The 21816-nt window shown below is 35.6% G+C and overlaps 1 protein-coding gene across 2 annotated transcripts; it reads right to left on the bottom strand.

The window, feature by feature from the left end:
• Nucleotides 1–777: 777 nt before the first annotated feature.
• On the bottom strand, nt 778–21481 carry LIPI (lipase I). 2 transcript variants are annotated; one of them, XM_050708256.1, is made up of 10 exons: nt 21309–21481; nt 17570–17946; nt 16299–16407; nt 13650–13751; nt 12136–12225; nt 10968–11135; nt 9280–9372; nt 6387–6498; nt 5843–6016; nt 778–1687 (listed from the first exon to the last, which is right to left on the bottom strand). In XM_050708256.1, the coding sequence occupies exons 1-10, from the start codon at nt 21385–21387 to the stop codon at nt 1600–1602; spliced, it is 1392 nt and encodes a 463-aa protein (XP_050564213.1). In that variant the 5' UTR covers nt 21388–21481; the 3' UTR covers nt 778–1599. The 2 variants fall into 2 exon arrangements, with proteins under 2 accessions (XP_050564213.1, XP_050564214.1); XM_050708257.1 differs by lacking the exon at nt 10968–11135 and having other exon boundaries at nt 21309–21480.
• Nucleotides 21482–21816: the final 335 nt, after the last annotated feature.

Below are 21816 nucleotides of genomic sequence, written 5' to 3'. Positions count from 1 at the left end.
CTGTTTAGGTCCATACTTTGTGCGAATCACTATGGTATCTGAATGATGTTTTTAACCCATCAGCCATTTCCTTCACAGTAGTGGACCTGAGGAAGCAAGATGCTTTCATTAAAAGGGGTCCGTTCCTAGACTCAAGGCATTTAAAGTGCTTGCTAGTTCAGAATTCAAATGTGTTCTGTGTGAACGTACGTACATGTAAAGTGAAAATGTGGTTTCTACTGAAATTAAAAGATTTAGATGTCCTTTATGCATCACAGCTCAAATACCATAAAACTTAATTTGAATACCCCTGCAATTAAAAAAAAAAAAAAAAAAAAGTTGTTTTCCCTTCTGTGACTGAATGTTGGGCAGATTGTTCCAGTTTGGTTTTACATGCATGAACCCACAGTCCTTCATGAAGTAAGGCAGAGCGTGTGCAAAGACAGATACATCTGGCAGCACTGTCTCCTGTATTCCTTCTAACCCAGCTGTTGACTTTCAATACAACTTACAGTTCATAGGTTTTGGACATCCCACACCATTGACATTCAGATGAAACTGGCCACTAGGTTAAACCAACTGTTGCTATCAAGAGCAAGGACAGTGTAGGCATGGGAAAGGAAGGAAAAGGATAATGTGCATAGGACTCATTCACACAAGAAACACGGTTAAATACATATTAAAAGAATTAGAACGAAAAAAGCTTAAAGAAAAAGAATGCACATATCTTTTCTTCAATCAGTACCATCAGAAAGGCAATCTGCCATTGGAAAACTTTTCTGAACTGGTGGAAGAAATCTTTATGTAGGATTTATTCCTGTTCACATTCCAGTAAGTGAAAAGCTGTCATCAAGTACAACATGAGCAGCAGTTCTAATTGCAAGAGGCCCAAACTGAAACACAATATAAATGCATATATTTCATCTTCAAATTATTCTCTTCAGAACAGACTTTAGAATTACTTCATATCTGAAACATCACTGCCCTGTCCACAGCTTTAACAGAAAAAATCTGAGTGGGTGCAATAGTATTCATCTCAGATGAGGATACAGATAATTAATTTAAACAGCAAAGTTACATATGTGTTCACAAAACTTATTGTTCCAGTTCTTAGAAACTGAGACACTACATAATGAGGAAACATGAATTCATTTATCCAATGAACATAGCACAGCAAAACTGCTATATATTAGATCTGTAGATCATATGTACAGTATATTAAATTCACTTAGTAGACAGGTAATTATGTTTCAATGTAAAAACCATTATAAATAATAAATAATTAAATATATGTATGACTTGATTAATAATGTGCTGAGATTATGCAGATAATTCATCATTAATTCAGTAGTTGCCTCACTGCTAACAAATAATAACTAATAGATCATTGTATGTTCTCTATGATACATTGATTTTATTCAAATTTCCTAAATACATAGGCACCAGAACTTTTCAATGAATTTCACCCTAAGGCACTCAGAGGAAGTAATGCATATTACCATACAGACTCTTGAAAATAAATCTAGGTTATCTCATTTCCCTTCTCATTGCGGTCTTTATCCTGAGGAAGAATCAAATGTCACTGCCATAAGAGAAATTAAGTTAGTAGAAGCTCTCTCTTCATGTACTGTTCTCTGGACAGGGGATGGGTTTGAAGGTCAGTTCAGTGTTCTCCATCAGTACAAAATCATATCTGCACAGCTGTACCCTATGAAAGTAGAAACAAAATAAATATATATATATATATGTGCAAAACAGAAAATTTAAAATTAGTAGAAAAATGTTTTAGTATCTGAATTATTAAACCTTCAGTATTTACTGCCTCTCAGAAACAGTACTCAGGACAACAAATGTCTTCTTGTCTAAGTTTACACCCTACTTTATGCATCACTAGAGTAGTTTTGCCAGATTGCAAACAACCAGGTCATTAGATGGATGGCGTACAGTGGCAAAAGAAGAGTACCACATCAGTCTGAACTATGAAGATGCTATAATTCAGCCACTAAAGCTATTAATCTGCATTAAAATTAGTTCTTTAGAACAATGTTCCAAGCGCAGCCCAATTCCTGTTAACACTCAGTCTGAACAATTTATTTTGAATTTCCTAGGTAGGAAAGTTCCTCTTCTTTCATTCCAAAGACAGATGCAAAATACTGCATCTTAATAACTTCTCTCTCTCTTTATTATCTATTTATTTATTTATTTTTCTGCAATGAGAGCATGTATAATAAGTTCCATGCAGGAGTGTAATTTATCATCTCAACACCTAGAAAATTCAGAACTGCACAATACCACAGGAACGTATGCAGATGTCACAAAAGGAGCCTCTCGCACACAAAATCTTACTTTTTGATGTCAACAAAGAAACTAGCTGTGTGCTTTTAGTGCAGAGACGGGTCACAGCTCTGTCCTTTATGTGCTATAGAAGATGGTGAGAGCTGGATGGGACAAACAAGTGACTAACACAGCCTTTCCTCTGATGGCACTTCTAAGGACATACAAACTATGTTACTTATCTTCTACATTGCTCTGAACTGGCTAAACAACACAATTCACCTGAGACTGGGAATTAGGTACAGTGAAACACCTAAGGGAAAATAAAGGACTGAGAAGGAACATCCCACAAGGCACCTTTGTTTTCATAAGTGTGAGATTTCCAAACAGTTATGAATCCACCTACCTGCATGTGAAAGGACTGACAGATTCCTATATAAGAATTTGAGGCTCTTCAAAGACCCCACAAAAGCTAAAACAGTAGATTTTGCAGCTAAGATCAGGAGAAATTCTGTATATTTTGTATAATGCAAAACGTAGAATTTAACACAGTCCTTCATCCACAATTTGTTTTGATTTGAATGTAATGGTTTACTCTTACATTATTTTTGTAGAGGGAGAAAAAAGCACAGAAACTGACAACATTGTAAAAATCCTCACAAAAGACTGTGAAAGAATTCACAGGACAAATTTGCAAACAGAACAACATAAAATTATTATACGTATATATTTCTTGAATTTACTTTCAGTTTACAGTGCTGTATTTCAGTACATTTGCAACAGTAATCACCATGCAACAGCGGAGTATGTTAGCACAGCCTGTTCTCCAACAAAAGAAATCACCTGGGAAGGATTCTGTCTTATCACAGAGGATACAACAGTTAGACATGATGATAAATACTAGAAATAAAAACATTGTTTCCAATATTTTGTATCTCATTTGAAGTGAAATCTATCTAAGTTTGTGATTATTAAGAACCAGGCATGTCACCCAGGAGTGTAGACCTGAGAGAGGAGAGGGTTCTCCAGTTCACTGAGAAGTAGCAAAAGGCAAATGATTTTTTTGTGAAGTGAGGCAATCATAAACTTTCATCCCATGTGGCTTCTCTTCCGTCTACTAAAAAGCAAGGGCATGCCATGCTCTCTTGTTCAACAGAGATATTAATAAGGTCTTTTTTTTACTCTTCCTGTTCTTGCTTTGATTAAAAATAAATAAAATAAATAAATAAATAAATAAATAAATAAATAAGTTGGCTGGACTAAGTATCTGTGAAACATTCACCTTCCTCATCAGTTGCGTCTGAGCTGAGTGACAGATTCAAAAGCTTTCTGGGAGAAGTGACACCTGGATGAACACAAGTTATAAAAGCTTTCTGTTTTTATGCACGAGCCGGAATGATTTATCTTAGAGATCAGAAGAGTCTGAAAATTATATGTACCCTTTAGCACTCCTACACTCCCACACCAGCTGTGTGAATAATGGGTCAGTAAACAATTTTCAGTGATATTCCCCAGACTCCCACCGTCCACTATTAATCCAAATCTGGGGAGAGTGAGACTCCCATTGTCTTTTATCCCTGCACCTGTCTCCTGGTTTTTACCTATTATTTTGTTATATGAATAATTTAAATATTTAAAAGTAGTTTCTAGTTAATTATCCTGTATTCAAGTAATTGGTGTAATTACATGTAACTAAATAAGGTAAATATAGGTAGTCATAATTACAATGAGCAATTACGTAATTATACCAACCAATGGTGCTGTAACATCTGCATTTAAATTACCTTCACATGCTGATTCAACACACTTTTTTCCATCACTATCTTAAAGTATCTAATGCCTGTATGACTGCCATCTGATGAGATTCCATAAGAAGAACTTTAGGGGATTCTATATTAAAACAAATCAAGTGCATCTTACTTTAAAACTAACAACAGTCAGAGTAACAGGCATGAAAACTCAAAACAATAAGGATTGTTCAATGAAAGCATTCACTATTTGCTAGATTATTAATCTGAAAAAGTTCTGAATAATGATAGGCTTCCATGAAATGCCTCTTTTGATTTATCACCATTGGGTTGGGAAAAAAAAAAAGTCACAATATGATTTAGAGCTTTGACTATCTCTCATCACCAAATGCTTTTAAATAAAATCATTCCAGTTCACCTGAGAGCTTGAAATTTATGGCCTTCAACAAGTTAACAAAGTCTAATGCATACATATTTGGAAGTACTATTTTGATTACCAAGTGTTCTGTTTCTTTCTAAACCTCTCCCACCTGTCTTCTCCTCTTTCTCAGTAAATATGAAATAACAGATTAATTTAACAAGATTTCTTAATTGTTACAAATTATCGTACCTGATTCCTTCTGGACTATTATCATATACCAAATCAGAAAGTCTCAACTGTTGTTTCTTAAGTTAAAAAAATATACAGACTTAAGACTTACTCATATTGTAACATTGTTCCCACTCATTAGTTATTTGATTACCATGCTTAGAATAGAATAGAATAGAATAGAATAGAATAGAATAGAATAGAATAGAATAGAATAGTTCAGTTGGAAGGGACCCACAAAGATCATCAAGTTAAACTGGCTGACCACTTCAGGGCTTACCAAAAGTTAAAGCATGTGAATGAGGGCAGTGTCCAAATGCCTCTTGAACACTGACAGACATAGGGCATCAACAACCTTACTAGGAAGCCTGTCCCAGTGCTTAACCACCCACACGATAAAGAATTTTTTCCTAATATCCAGTATGAACCTTCCCTGGTGCAGACTTTATTTTAAAATCACACTTTGTTGAATCTGTTATTCATGCGAAGCAAATATATGTAATAACATCTAAAATAAAGTATTGTTGCTACTCCAGGGTATTTCTTAACTTTTATATGTAAAATGTTATTTTCACAAGATGAAAATGTAAAATTTAATTGCTAATGCTATAGTAGAGGTAACTTTGGAGATGTAAAAAAATCAACATATGGCAGCACTGCCGAAGTATTTCAATAAATAAATAAATAATAGGAGTGTAATAACGACACTTGGTATAATAAATGCAGATTATTTCATTTTAAGTGTAGGAAAGCACAGACTGTATGTTTTGCTCTTGGAGGGTCTTCATCAGCAGCAATAGGACCAAAAGCCTATTTCAGTCATAGAAGTGCTCCATTCCACGTCTAAGAAAAGCTGTGTGCAGACACATAATTATAAGCAGAAAAGTACTTCATAACATTCATCTTCAGGAAGAGAACTTCTCCCTGCAATCACTGCAGGTGTAAGTCAGGCTGACCTACGTAAGTGGTCCTTGAGAGCTCCTTCAGAGCAGACCGCAGCAGCAGTCTGCTGTAAAAAGGAGCATGTATGACTTTTACATGCACAAGAGTACATTTGAGGGTGCTGTGCACTAAGTGAGTGTTAATGTACAAAACAGCGCTTCCACATGATGAATTTTATCCTAGATAGGATTAGAAGAATATTCATGCATTTATGAATATGTGATAAAAAAATCGATAGAGGCAAGTACAAATTTCTGAGGAAACATCCTGAGCAGTTTAGTTCACACACAACTTTGTAACAAACACTTACCTTTCTGGGTTATTAAGAGATTTCAGCCTCATCTGAAGAATCCTAAGCTTGTATTTTGGACCTATTAAAGTCTTCGTAGAAAAGGTCAAGGAAATTTTCGAAATTTTGTCAAAATCCCGGTAAAATCCAGTCAATATTTTGACTCTCTTATATTGCTGAAATGTTGCAACTTCACTAGAGAAAAATATGATTTTTAGTCAGGGTTTTTTATCTGAGAAATATTCATGATTTCCAAGAGTTATTACTAAGAACAGAAATCTTGCAAGATGGATCAGTTGAGAACTTTCAGCACAAGGACACTGAGAACTGAATTCAAACGAGTGGCAGACAAGGACATGGGCTAGTTTGGAAAGGGAGGGAAAATCATTTCAGGTTGAGAAGCATTGCCTCTCACACTGAGCCATATCAGATCCAGGAAAAGGAGCTGTGACTAAGACTTAACAACCTCTTGACTTAGTTGACAAGTCTTAAGCAAGGCTTAGGAAACTCGGGAAATTAGTTCTACACAGAGATAAAAAAGATTTACAGACAAAGCATGACGTACCTATTCACCTCTGATTCTATTGTGTTTCCAGCATAATCAGTTATCTTAACTTTAATGAAACCTCTCCTAATGCTTTTATTCCAGGTAATAATATACAGTAAGTAGTTATACACTGCAAAAACAAATAGGAAATAGTAAGATTTAAGGAATGAACCTCAACAGGATACAGTTATTATCAGCACCCTTCTAAAAGTATTCACTTGGTAATGGTAATAATAGTGACCCTTTACTTCTAAGTAACCAGCTAAAGCCAGAACAAAATGGCTATTGACAAAAAGAAGCTTCCACAAAATGGCTGTTTGGAGGTCTCTGTACTTAACGTACATTTTTTTCCAGTTCTTACATGGAAACGATTTGCATCAGAAAACTGCCATCAGAGTTAACATGAAGAGTTTGACCTGCCTAAGGAAACAATGCAAAATTAAGCCCTAACTGGCAACTTCAGTTCTTGGCAAGCTCTGCAAAGTGGGTATATTTGAGCTACTATTGTGGTGAAACTATCACGCTATCCACAGAAGTGACACATCCAGAAAACAGGTGAGGTACATTGGCAGGAAGAGGGAGAAACAGTGTTCATGCAAGTTTTATGGACAGGCAAGCCAGGCAGTTAGCTAGGTGAGCAGATGAGTCAGGAGCTAACAGCTGAAGAGAGACATTATTCTGTGTCTTGATTGCCCAGCCTGAGCAGTTGCAGCAGTACACATCCTCCGAGCACCCTTCTCTCAGAGGAAGCCTGCTTTTAAGGGCATAGACCACATGAGTACTAGAAAAACTGTGTGGGGGTGACTGAGGAGAGGAGGCTGACTCCTTTTCCATGCTCCAGTCCCTTCTGCCCTTCCATGGGAGGGCTCATGGCCTTGGAAAAACACACCAGCTGCCAGGGACTGGTGCCTCAGAGCACCAGCCCACTTGTTGGAGGGAGGACAGCATGCAGCGGGCCTGCTCTGCCATGCCCTGTGAAACCCTGACCTGGCCTCCCACTGCCCTCCTGCAACCACCACCCATACTGTGACTGTGCTATGGCTTTCCAGAGGAAATACAGCAGTACTACTCTGAAAATTAGGAAGCCAATTCAAACCCTTCTGTCTTTTTTTCTGGCATGTTATTCTTCAACAGTCTCTCCTAAAAGGCAAAGCCTCATATTGAATGAAAAACTTGTCCTACTCAGGTTTACAGTTTTATTTAGTTCAAGGCTTTTTTATTTTTCTATTTCCTCATGTTTTCAAACATCTATGAATTAAAATAAGGCTTAGTTAATAAACACCCTCTTTTTCAGACTGGTTTATTAGACTTATTTTTCTTCTTAACTGCATATTTTCCCTGAAATTCATCCTGTCATTACAACTCTTCTTACTCCTTTCCATGTATCTCCTCCTATGTTTGGTAATAATCCCTCTGTTTTCTTTCTTCTACCACCCCTGTCCCAGACTACTATATATAATCTTTTTTACTTCTACATACTCTTTCCACCAGGAAAGAATCAGGATTCTGCCTGAAAGAATCAGGATTTTCAATAAATGCCCAGACTTCAATATGTGCGAGAGTGAAAGCAAAGCCATATTTTTCTCCAGGAGGATTGAAATGAGGAGACCTAGTAACCTATGCAGCCCTGAAAGCATGGAAAAGCAAAGTCCAAGCAGACCTGATGGAGAGAGGAGCAGTGGTAGCAGGTGTTGAGTGGAAATACCACCGGGAAGAGAAGGATCTATTTTTCTTCTCTGGGTCAGGAAGGAGAAGGGGGAGAAGATTTGACTTGTGCAGTTTAGAGAAAAAGGGTTGGGAAGACTCTGGAGTGCATAAAGGGCACTCAAATAGGCACTGTAACATTAAAGTCAATATACTTGAAATGCAGTTAGCAACCCATATGATCATTATCCTTCATCTGCCACTACGGAATACATATATGTAAGCAAATTTAAATTTGTGCCTTAGGCTTTGCTCCCCAAGTGTTTTTCTCTGCACACCAAGACCACTTCATTTTGTTAGTCAGCTGCACCAATAACCCTAGCACTAAGTTATATAAAATCTATAACACTTTTGTTAACCTCTTCTGGGCCCTTTGGAAGAAACAGTGATTTAAGCAAGCACAATTACCACAGTAACAAGAAATAACTCAGTCCCTGGTCACAAAGCTTGCTGAGAAAATGGAAAACACTAACGGGAAAACTTGATTTCACGTGAATTCCTTGTAAGCCTATCCCTATACCCCAAACCAAAGAATTTGTAATATCACTAATTAGAAGGGTTTCTTGATAAAAACATATAAAATCAGAAATAGGATGAGAATCTAAGCTAGACCTCCAAATGGAGAGGTAAATTGTTGTAGCTAAAGCCCACACCACAAGAGTTCATCCCCATATAGCATAACCCTGATAAAGTCAGATAAGTTTTTCCCCCTCTGTTTTCCTCATGGATCTTTAAAAGCTGGAGTAGCTTTAGTTCACTGCAGGTCACTCACCTCCCTGGGGAGGAACATACAAGTGTTTCTTTTCCTTCCTCCACCCAAGGAACTCTTACCAATTTTTACTCTCTGAAAATGGCAGGAACAATCCCATCTGAGCAGATTCTCTCAGCTTTTTCCCTGTCACTTCATTCTCATTTTTTGTCTTTCTTATTATTCTGGCAGTCAGTCCATTTCATTACTTTTAAAGTCACATTTCTTTCTCAGTTAACATATTGCTTACTCTTCTGCCATAATCACTCTTTTCCTTCCACCCAGTCTGCAAACTGACACTTCACTCATGGTTTGTTCTTTTTCTGTTGCAGCTAACAATAACTTTCTACTTTTAACACGTGTTCCCTTCAAGTCAGCTAACAAATAACAACTATAATATTTCATAAAGAGTTTGTTACGTATATATGTATACATGTGTGTGTGTATTCAGTCACTTACTGCAGAATGGGTCATTGTCTGAAGTATCAAAATAAGCTTTCGTTGGTGAATTCTTCAGTATTAAATGCTTTTTCCAGCTATCAGCATAATAACCTGAAATTCAAAGTTTAAACATTTTATTTCAGACATAGAGCAGTATCACGATACACATACAATAAAAGCAAGTTACCCAGAGTGACAGACTTGAGTTTAGTTTTCCTAAACATCCACTTAGAAAGTCAATGGCCTGGAAAATGCAGGAATACCATAAGCATAACAGAACAGAACAGCATAACATATATATGTATTTCATTTTTCTAATATATTAGTGTCACTACAAGTAATATAATCAAATAGTTAGAATGTGTTTAGTCTAGAGTACTAACTCTGGAAAACATTGCCAATAAAATCCTGCAGAGGTAATAAAAACAAAACCAAAAAACTAGCTCACATATTTGCAGAGAACAATTACAGAACAGCTTCACATTTAGTAAAATGTCTTCCTTTCTTTCTTGAATCAATACAGTAAGCATTTTTAAATCCTGTATTCTGTAATTGTGGATATGATTTAATAAAACATTTGATGCTCATTAAACCTCCTAAGTTCTTGGATGCAATGTATTATTTTTTTTAATGTAATTATGCTTTTTGTCTTTGGGTCTTGATAAAAGTCCTTGTTTCTAAAATGGCTGATACTATTCTGTCCCTCTTGACTTCTTTACCTACAATGGACAGTGAGGGCTAGTTCCAGGCTGCATAGCTGGCACTGCAAGACAGCAGGTGGGAAAGCTTGCAGCAGAAGGATGTTGTTTCTCCTCCAAGTTCCCAGTTTCAGCTGCCTCCCATTTCCTTATAGACTTTATGGTTATTAAAATAAAAATTAAAAATGAGGGCAGCTGATTGGTCATTGGTCATCTCCACCTCTAGCTCAGGCATTCTGTGTAAGTGCATCAGGCATGACTAATAAGCATTCTGGGGAAGTCCCTGCGCCTTTCTGCCCTATTAGAAGGTCCTGTTATAGCTGGTTTTATTATAAAATAGTATACAGATACATCTATTTATGTTTTTTCTTCAATGTAGACCTAACTAATATAACTATTCAAGGACATACATCAGAAGACAAGGTTTGAATTGAAAGTTAACTTCTATTTAAATATTCTAAATATTTCATTTTTATGAAATCCTGCTCTGCCAACTGGGAAATGCTCACATTATTGAAGCTGCTTTCAGACTGTCCCTAGATCTTCTCTAAAAGTAATAAAGGCCCAAACAACTAACAATCTCTACAAATATGAGCTTGATTCCAAAAGAAGAGCCAGAGACTCCATGAAGTTGCTATAAACATTATTACTCTTAATCAAAAACCACCGGTACTCCAGGAATGATAACACACTACGAAACTCTAAAGAGATGGGCTTAAGTAGAAGCAATTTCTCTATATAGAGGAAATGCATTCTGAATCCATTTCAGACTAGAAAGCCTAATAATCAAATATTAGGAACGTTCAGCACCCTATCTAACAGAGCTAACTATAAAGCAGACAAAGCCTTAAGCTTTGAACTGTTTAAAACAGTATGCAGCTCTACCCTCAGTCAGTCTCGTCAGATCCCTTAGCATGATGCTACAGATCCCTGGAGCAGGCCCAGAAGGAGCAAGTCTGAATTTCTCAAAAACTTCATCCATCCTAGAGCACATATGGTAACTCTTACCCATTACTGGACATGACATTGGTTGGAAAGCTTCACAATCAACACATTTTCCTCTCTTATAATCTGAGTAAGAGTCACAAGGATATGCTATTATGTTGCACTTTCTTTTCAAAGATGATAAGAAGAGGAAGACAGATCTTTGATGGTCACATTTAAAATACTGTAATCCTTCAGGAAAGAAAAAATGAAATATACAAAGAATATGTCATCATTTTTCTTCAGGAAAGAAAAGATGTTACTCACACAATCTCATTTAACTAAAACATTCTTTGTCAGCCATGTCTTTATGCCCTGTTTAGTTGACCACTGAATGTTAAAAATGGATGCACACACAAGAAGAAGAAAATGAAGACTGTTTTGAAAATTAAAGGTATAGAGAAAAATATTCAGGTTTTTATATGCAAGAAATAGTCTGTCTACTACGTCCTATCAAATTTAGACAATTTTTGTTATCAGGCATGAGCCTGCATTACAATTGGCTTTGTTGCCACAAATGACACAATTAATCCTGTTTAATATTTAAGTAGAAAAACTACTGTGAGCACTACTTCATATATATATATAATCCATATGTATATATAAATACCAAAAAACATATATTCAAAATGATTTAAAAAAAAAAAAAACAACAACAATGGGTAGCAACTTTGCCTAAGATTTATGGAGGTTGAAATAAGCAAAATTCTGCAGCAAAAGATCATGCAATAAAAATGTTTTCTTTCTGAAGAAAACAGGTCTAAAAGACCTGTTCAAAACCTAGTACATCACTGCCAATCAGGTAGAAACTTAAGACACATAGTGAAGACTTTAAACCCTTGCCTTCCATGTCATCTGAGAGTGGTGCTGTTCAAATCACTTACATCTTCCCTACAACATCTTTTCCTATACCTGGCCATATATAAACACACGAAAATATTGATCACTACATGCAGATTATATATACAGTAATAATGGTATGATGGAATATGTATGCATATGGGAAGATCTTTATTAAAAACAAAATGCCCAATATCTTTGGTTTTCTTTTTTGCTGAATGAGAAGGGGAAAGAAAGAATACAGTGCCCTCAGACCCAATATTACTGTGAATGGGAAGTGCCCATTGAATTCAGGTCATTTTTGATTTGATCTCAGACTCTTTTCTCATTAACTGAACAAATTTTTATTTACCACTGAATACTGTTTGTGGGCAACCAGGCTGATCCATTCCTCCATTTGGATAGAAATCAATGGTTCCTAAAGGTTTCTTGAAACCTAGTACTAAAAACATCACAAATTAAACAACAACAAAAACATAAGCAGAATTATCCAGTGAATAATTTATCATTAGATTGCACTACAAAATATCATGGATCTTTTAAAGAAAATATTTGCAAATATATTGTTCTTTTGTTCTTTAAGTGGAATTCACGTTGAGTTAAAATTCACATTTTTTTTTTCTTTTTAAGAAAGTTATTCAAATTAAGTTGCAATCTACAAGTGTGTGCATAACTCTTATTTCCACAAAAGAAAAAGGATAGGACAGAAGCAACTCTTTAGTACTGCAGCTGAAACATTATTTGCGTGAAGAAATTTATGAAATTCATGTTTTCTCTAGCAACAAAAATTCTTTCCCAATGTTTAACTAGAGTAAGATTTCCCATTTTTTTGCAAATGACATTGGATTCTGAACTACACTAAAAAAATCTTTATTTCTCATGTTCCATAAAAAAAAAAAAAAGAAAAAAAAGACTGATTTCAGTAAGATTTAGCTCAATCTGACCAACCTTCCTTTCTACCTTCCTTACCTTTATTCACATAATGGGATTGTTGCAAACATTGGTATTTTACCACTTCACATATAAATTTGTATAATAAAATGATAAGTTTTAATATTGTTAAAGAAACTGATATGAAACTACACAAATGATGGGCCACATGTGGTAGATTTGAAAGGTTTCCTTATATTTTGAGAAGAAAATTAAACCAGATTACAGTATGAAGAAATCAGACTACAATGTCCTTCAACCTTACAGTAATGTGATTCCATACATAATTTTAGGCAGTGGATCTGAACAGTGTACTAATGTGTTACAACTGAGACTGCTTATCTGAGAACAGGCTTTAATTCAGTAATATTCACATGCTTACAACCTCTGTGTTCATACACACTAGCACAGTGAAAGAATGTTTACGTGATACTATTTTGCAAAGAATAGTATCAGAAATTAATGCAATAGACACATTTTATCCAATGTGCAGACTTCTTGGTTTTGTATTCAGAAATAATATACTATAACAAACAAGGCATAAATTATTATATTTGCATGGCATTAAGTGGACTCGTCTTTATGTTTATGTACATATGCCTTCAGTTAGCTGTTGGATGTGAAAGTTGCTTCAGTATTTTCAGGTTCAGTTATGAAGCTAACTCATTCAATAACAGGACTACTCATGTCAGAACAGAACATAACAGGTCATCATTGCTTAAGTAATCATCAAAGTTGAGTTTCAATTTCTTGATGAACAAGCTTACATAAAACATGATTTCAAAAGTATGCACTGTTAGGAAGCAACAGCACAGCAATCCACCCATTAAAACTACTGCAACGCCATATGCATGTTTCTGAAACAGCTTATCCCATCTCTTTCCCTTTTCTGCCTTTCCTCTAGCTGAAATATGGAAGTTAAAGCTATGTTATTACCATCACTATCTGTATGAATTACGTCAACGAATTTTGCATCAGTACGATCCAATCTGCCCTCTGGTGGTTCTCGAGTGAATGAAGGGCCTGCTGGATCAAGACCTAAATGAAAATGACATTAGCATTACAAATCCTGAGGTCTGTTTCTACAGTTATATACAAGATTGACACGTGAGCATTATTCATCAATGACTTACCCCTTTTCATGAGGTAATAATAAGAATAAAAACAAAACAATTATTCACAAGTTTCTATTCTTCAACTTGCTAGGCTAAGTAAAGCAAGGTTTCCTAGTACAAGACCAATCCATATGTTTGAATTTCTCCCTCTCCTATTAAGTTTCTCTCTCTCCTGTTAAGTTGTGCTCATCTCCACATTCTCCAGAACAACTATAAGCCAACTATATTAGGAATCAAATCAAATTAATTCATTTTATTTTTTCCCCCAGAAAATACTTTTCCTATTATTTACTTCATAAAAATAAAATATGAAATGTAGCTGCTCTCACCACCAGAACCCAGGATAGAGACATCTTGGATGGGAGATGATTTCAAACAAGCCTCGATCATTTTACCAGTTGGTGTTGGAATTAATTATAGAAAAAAGTTGTTAAAGGAAAAGAAGTGAAATACTAGTTTTTTACACAATTTCACCTGAAGCAGGTTTGGAAATATTATACTCAAATTGAAACTGAGCTATGACAAAAGAGTTTTCAGCTGAGATCCACAAAAAGCACTTGATATCTAAGAGGAGAGAATTTGGGTGGTAAAGTATTTGAAGCATAAGCATTGCTTATTCTCCTTCCTTTTAGCAATAGAGAATTATTGTTGTGCAACCCTGAAGCCTAACAGTTTTCAAGATAGTAATTACTGTCCTTCACAGGAAAGAAAAGTTGTTAGTTGAGGTTTGCTCTGTTCCTATTTTCTTGACAACAAAAGCAGAGACAAAGGGAAGAGGGTGGCAAAAAAGCAGCAAAGATGGAAAATGTAATTGTTGAGACAAAACGTATCCTTACGCTTGACTCCTAATTTCATTCTCACTAATTGTGAGATGGGTCTAGCACATGACCTTAGTTTATTCAAGACCCAACAAATTTGTATTATGATTTAACTGGCAGATGTGATTTAAGAACTGGTCTAGAAAAGTTTTCTCTCAAGATCAAGATAACCAAGATCCAAACTACCACAGAGGCTCATGGAATGCCAGGATTAAACATTCATAGTATCCCAGGTGACAAAGTTTATTGTTTCCATCCATTAATCAGTTTTATGTTTCAGAAGTCTCCTTTTTTTTTTATTTATTTATTTTTAATATAGTTTTTCCAACACCAGTTTGGGCCACTTTCTTATAGTTTTACACCAACCTTGTGAGTTTGGACTATCTAGTCTTTGCTTTCATCTGTATTTGAAATGACAGGAAGGTGATTGGAATGTTTCATACAATTCCATTTACTCTTGACAATCTGAGTTCAGAAATGACATAGATCTACTAGCTCACAATTAATATAAGAAGTCAGAAAGGCAGCAGACTTGTTGGCCTAGTATTGCCATCAAGATTGTCCCCAGCCTGTGAAGCAAAAAAAAAAAAAAAAAAAAAAAAAAAAAAACTCTAAGGAATTGTGTAAAGTGGAAATGAATATTTATAACCAAGGGAATATAGCTTATCAACTTTTAGAAAAGGCCATGGCTTTCAGATTACTGTAGTAAAAGAGGAGGAGTATCTAATTCCCTTTCATAAAACTGGCTACTGGCTTCTATTACATTTGGAAAAAACAAAACAAAACAAAACAAAACAAAACAAATCACTTTAGTACCACAAAGAGATGGTTAGGAGCTATGAATCTCAAGGTGTTTCCTTTCAGCCTGAAAACAGCTGCTCACTTAAATCTTAGAAAGTAACAGAGCTTTCTTACCACCTTTTCTAGTAGTTAGCTAAATCAGCTTCCTCCTCAGCATGCTAGCTGCAGTGAATTTAGCTCTTGCACAATAATTATCAGGAGCCTGTGTACCCAAGTTAGCACTGTGGATTCTGCCCTAGGAACTAGCATTGAAAAGTTATTCTTAAACTTCATGTGCCTGAAGGAGGTACCCAAATAAGGGTATTCAAATTTTCACTGTATACACCATTCCCACAGATAACAATGATGATTTGCAACAAATATTAGGTAAGATCTGCAGTATCCATACGCAGGCTGCACACCTGATTTAAGCTTCCTGTAGCAGGTTGCCCAATATAGTAAAGCCCACACCATGCTCAGATAATTCAAACTGAAACTAAATGCTTGTGCCTAATTCCTGTGTTCTGACCAAAAGCTTTTGAACCTCCCTTAAGAGGGACCTCATTTTCTTCATCAACCAGACTGAAACTCAGCACATCACTTAAGTGGCATCTGAATGCAGCATTTAGTTTTCATTTGAAAGACAAGAGGTAAACACTGGAAAAATGGGAAAATTCACCAGTAACTTAAGTCCTCAAAGAATAATTTTGCAATTTTCTGAACTTACATCAATGACTAATTTTTCTTCTTGTATGTTTCTAAATAATCAGTTCTTATTTGTTGATATTTCAATACCAGCATCTATGTGATCTGTAGCAATATCAACAAAGCAGGGTACACTAGAATACAAGTATCAGGATTAGAAGCCTTACCCGTAATTCTGCCAAGTTTGCCATCATACTTATGGCCAACAAAACCAGCAATATGAGCCCCAAGACTGACTCCAATCATGTGCATAGAGTCAAGAGAAGCTCCATCTGCCTATCAGAAAAGAAATACAAAACAAAACGCACACGGAGTTAACAAAGCAGACATCAGCAGACTGTTTTAGTATTCACATTTGGTTAATACTCCAGGCTATATATTGTAATTCTGTAACTTTAAAAACAAATGGAAATTCAAAACTTATTTTCAGTTTGACTTTCTGTAATAGTTATATATTGTAGTAATTATGAAATTATTTGACTATAAAACTGTAAAAAGGAAACTTGAGTCACATTTCTTCCAAATTGTCACACCAGTTTATTTGAAAAAGGAGAGTATAGAGATGGAAGAGGAAGACATTTACCAGATACAAGAAAGACGAACCAAAACTATGAACAAGGCGGGCAGGGAAAATCTGTTCGTGCCTTATTTTTCCAGTATAGTAAATTAAAACCATAATACCATTAACAAACCACAGAACAAGTGAATAATGATGCCAAATACACACCTGCAGGAAAGTCTTAACAGGCCTATTCTACAAGGTTAACAGGATTTAAAAAAAAAAGAAAAAAGAAAAAAAAAAGCTCAAATTCCACAAAAACATTTTATTACAACAAAGCATTAGGAATGCAGAGAAGAAAACTCGGGTGATAAAAACTCAGTTAATAATGAAAAAAAATGATACAATTACATTTTTTGTTGATTTGATTAAGGATATAAATCTACAGCCCATTGAAGAATACTGGCATCAGCAACTCTTTCAGCAGCTACTGTAGAATCAGGAAGTTTATATAAATTTGTGACAAATATTTATATATGTTGGTGATTTCTTTTTTATTCAAGATCCTTAACTATAGTAATTTAATATTGGAAAGAGTAGTGTGATGTTTTTATTTATTGCTGCATACTATCTGAATAACTCTCACTTCTCTTCCCCACTGGTGCATTCACTCTTTCCAGAAGACTTAAAATTTCCATCTGGCTAAAGAAATGAGATGCAGTCTTATACATATTTCAGTGAAAGGGAGATGAGAGCTCAGGTGAGGTTAAAGATATGCAGTAATTACTGCATGCAAAATTAGTAAATACTTTGTTAAAGAAACATCACTTGATATTCTCACGGGGCTCCTCTTTAGACATAACTATATTTTAAATATTCATTCCCACCCGAACTATGATATTTAAACTTGTTCAGAACAGATACAACTCTCTGCCTTACCAGCATCTGGTCAACATAGTTCTTCAGTGTTTCTGCAACTTTTCTGCAGTTTTCAACAGCAGTTGTATAAATCACAGTTGTTGCACCACGATTCCAGTCAACTATAATGAGATTAATATCCCCAGAAGACAGTAAGAGCTCCTTTATATCACCTAGCCATGCTGGTGGAGACCCTGTTGGTCTGAAGCCATGAATAACAAAGACAGTTTTCTTGGAGGTATTAAGGTACTCAGATGCAGTAACATTATGTTCAATAAGTCTCTCAGAACAATTTGGATTTTCCCTTGTGTATAGCAGTAGCTGGACATGGAGTTCTGTTCCAGATAAAGCATTGCCTATATTAAGGTCTGTAAATTCAGGACATTTTTCCTCCTCATCTGAAAAAGATGAAAATGTTATTAGACAGTAATTTGATGAGTCAGACCAAACAAAATATCACCTCTTCACTTTTCTTTCCACATTTATCCACGGAAAGTGAAGAACCTGAATTTTATTTACTCCAGATCTTTGGAATGAGGTGCCAGAAGGTGTGCTGAGTGAGTAGGAGCCACAGTTAAATTAATGACTTTGTAGATATTACTGTGATCCTTTGAATAATTCAAATATGAAACTAACCTTTCTAATTATTTCTGAACCACATATTTTCTCCATAATAAATAAAAATTAGCAACCAATGTTGATAAAATCATTTGCTTAACCATCAAATTTAGGTTCTCAGAATTTTTTCACAACCAGTGTGTGTTGAATAAACAGGAAGACCATTGTGGTTGGTTCTTCCTCTTTTCAGCCTGGGTGTCAAAGCTGCTAATCCTTATGCCTTATTGTTCGATCTAGCAATAAGAAACAGTTATCTGACACTAGGGGATGATCCAGAATCCATCCCCAATTTTGGATCACCATAAAGACAGCATTACCAAGAAACAAAGAAACAAGAAACAAAGGATACTGTCCTGAGTTTGAAAAACTTAGCTGTATATAGAGGACACAAGAAAACCTGCAATATTTAGCATTTCTGTAGTCGGACAAAACAAGGTTAAGCTTTTGTTGTGGTTTAGCCCGGCTGGCAGCCAAACACCACACAGCCGTTCGCTCACCCTCCCCCCTCCCTCTCCGAGGTGGGGGAGAGAAACAGGAAAGTGAAGTCTGTGAGTTGAGATAAAGACAGTTTATTAAGACAGGGAAAAGAATAACAATAATAATAATAATAATAATAATAGTATTAACAGTAATAATGTGTACGAAATAAGTGATGCACAATGCAATTGCTCACCACCCGTTGACCGATGCCCAGCCTATCCCCGAGCAGCCGGCCCCCCCCTCCACCCCGGCTAGCCACCCCTATATATTGTTCAGCATGACGTCAGATGGTATGGAATACCCCTTTGGCCAGTTTGGGTCAGCTGTCCTGGGTCTGTCCCCTCCCAGCTCCTGCTGCATCCCTAGCCTGCTCGCTAGGAGGAAAATTAACTCTGTCCTACCGGAAACCAGGACAGCTTTAGATCAATCAGGATCAATAGGAGGATGGCAATTTCCAAGAGTCTTTTCCCCCAAACATCAAAAGGTAGGTTATTAAAAAGTAACCTTCAGCTACTGACATCATAATGTGTGGAAAGTGGTTTCAGGACGCTAGGCATAAATCCTTTGCCTGTCATAGTTTTTCTGTACGACCTGTTCACCTTCTCTGTGGTTTAGATGTTTCATGAGCAAAGGTATTTGGGCCAATCTATTGACTTCTAGTGGTTTTAGTGGGCTACTTTAACTTTACATAATTCCTTTCTTTTCTTTTCTTTCTTTCTTTTTTTTTTTTTTTTTTAATATTTGATGGCACTTGTGTCAACTTTCCTGCCATTAACAATTTTGTAAAACAAGTCAATCAACTTCTAGAAAGCAAAATTAGGAAGAAGAATAATGCCTACTCAGTTCCCTAAAAAAAAAAAAAAAGAGTAACCTGAAATTTCTCAGTATTTTTGAGTTATAGAAGAGGCAGTTCTAGCTCTTCTTCTTTTCCCAGCATCTGGTTAGCAGGCAGAACCAAATTCACCACATTTGCAAATCTGAGGAAGAGGAACAACCCTCTACAGTTTGTAAAGGCTTGCAAAGCAAGCACGGGGTTAAAAGGTATCTGAAAAATGTGTTTGATATAGCAGAGGTCTAAATGAAACCAAACAAAGTGAACTGCAAAATTTAAGATGCAATAAAGATGAAGTGAAAACACTAATTAGCTTAGGGAACTAGACCAATAACCTCTTGGTCAAACCATGTATCTACAATGATTAGACCAGTCAGCACTGGACTGGATATCAGGAAAAATAATGGGTATTTGCAACCCAGAGTAGAGCTGAAGTTACAGCATGTTAGAAATGGCCTGAAACTTCCTGTCGACTGAAAAAAAAAAATCATGCCTATCATTACCTTATCATAAATTACAATAACTTCAAGTATTGTGTCTGGGAAAAGTTAAAATTACTTGTATTTCAAAATAAATATCACAGTTCTCTTAATTTAGATATTGAACAATTTAAGTTACTTTTATTGTGATTACCGGACAGGTTATTAACTAATGACTGATACAGGAAGGCAACTCAGTTTCATTGCTGAGGCTTATAGAAGTTCAGAAATCAAACACTTCAGCTGCAGTTTTCTTGAATTTAGTGGAAACAGCCACTTGATTACAGTTTTGCTGTTCAGATTCATAGCTATAACACAGCTCTTTTATTTTTGCCTAAAAGTGTTCTTATGTTTTGATTCCTTACCATATCATTTGACTGGGAGAAATAACAATTCATTTTTGTAAAGTCAATGGAACGGCACTGACATAAAACAGAGTCTGATCCATTGAAGGGAGAAAACTATCACAAGAAATATATTTTAACTGATGAAACCTATTTACTTGCTACAAAACATCAAACAGAAAAAATCATTTACTAAAGGCTATGAAATAAGAGCAGAATTGTTCTTTGAAAAGTAAATTTAAAAAAAAAAAAAAGGTCATTGTAAAATTAGATCAGTCCTAGAAATAAATATGTAGATTTAATAGTTTAAGTTGTTAAGCAATGAATCATTAAGGAGAATTTTTTCGTACTCCTCTTTCTCTTTGACACCTGGAAGGAATGCCCAGGTGCCCTTTGCGCGCACTTGTGAGAGTACTCAAGTACACTGTTTTGTACAGTCAGAAAATACAAACAGGGGTTGGGCAGTTATATATGCAGTTTAATTCAGTTAATATACAATCTCAACTTTCCTGTGTGTGCTTGTAAGCATCATAACTGTCTTTTGTGGTCAAAAAGGGGGAAATCTTAAGTGTACACTGCCTTTTCGTATCTAAATTATACTACTTAAAATATAACGTAACTTGAAATGCTGTCAAACTATCAAATTGGCAAAAAATAATTTCAAATTTATAAAAATAAGTGCTTAATAAATATAAATAGTGCTTAATACACTAAAACTATCTTATAATTGCCTCTTTACTTTGTACAAAGTGCACATACCTGAGTGTGTCTCTGTCCAAAGTACAGCAAAAGATAAAGTATCAGGCTTTGTTCTATTTACTTTACAACTGGAACCTCTGGCTCAGTTTCAAAGCAATCAAATTCTCTTTACTAACCATCTGTTTCATTACTCACAGTTTTCACAAGATTTAATCTTTTGGCCAAATTACATAAAGAAATATTCGTTTTTTTATACTTGAATAAAGCCATGAGACTATCACAGAAGGAAAAAAAAATGTAGTTCTTACCTGATTTCACCCCATATACCAAACAGATGAAGAAACACAATTTCAACATACAGAAACGGAGAAAAGTAATACGTAACATCCACAAACAAGTGGCAAATTAAGTGCTTCCTTATAGCATACCAGAATTCTAAGTTAACTGAATGCCCCTGATGAAGTAGGTGACATGTAGAGTAGGAAGCAGAAAACAAAACTCTATTTAAGCTTCTGCAATTCATGACTCCTCCTATTGAATGACTTCAGTAGGTAGGGTGATCTCTGGGTTTTCAGGGTTGGGACTTTTTTAAGCTATTTCCCTCTCTCTTCAGTTATCACCAAGTTTACACTTAAGCAGTTGACGTTATGTATTACAGACAACTCCATTAGGAAGCAAAGTAGCTAGATGTACAACACTTTCAGAGATCCACCATGTCTGGTTTTTGTGCCTGTTTTTTTTTTTTCTTTTAAAGTGTGTCATTCAATTGTAATTAGGGGCACTGAAATGGGCAAAAGAAACGTGCAACAAAAAGTC

Source organism: Cygnus atratus, chromosome 1 (genome assembly GCF_013377495.2).
Source record: "Cygnus atratus isolate AKBS03 ecotype Queensland, Australia chromosome 1, CAtr_DNAZoo_HiC_assembly, whole genome shotgun sequence".
In the NCBI taxonomy this organism is placed as follows: domain Eukaryota; kingdom Metazoa; phylum Chordata; class Aves; order Anseriformes; family Anatidae; genus Cygnus; species Cygnus atratus.
This window is presented reverse-complemented; position numbering and strand designations above follow the sequence as displayed.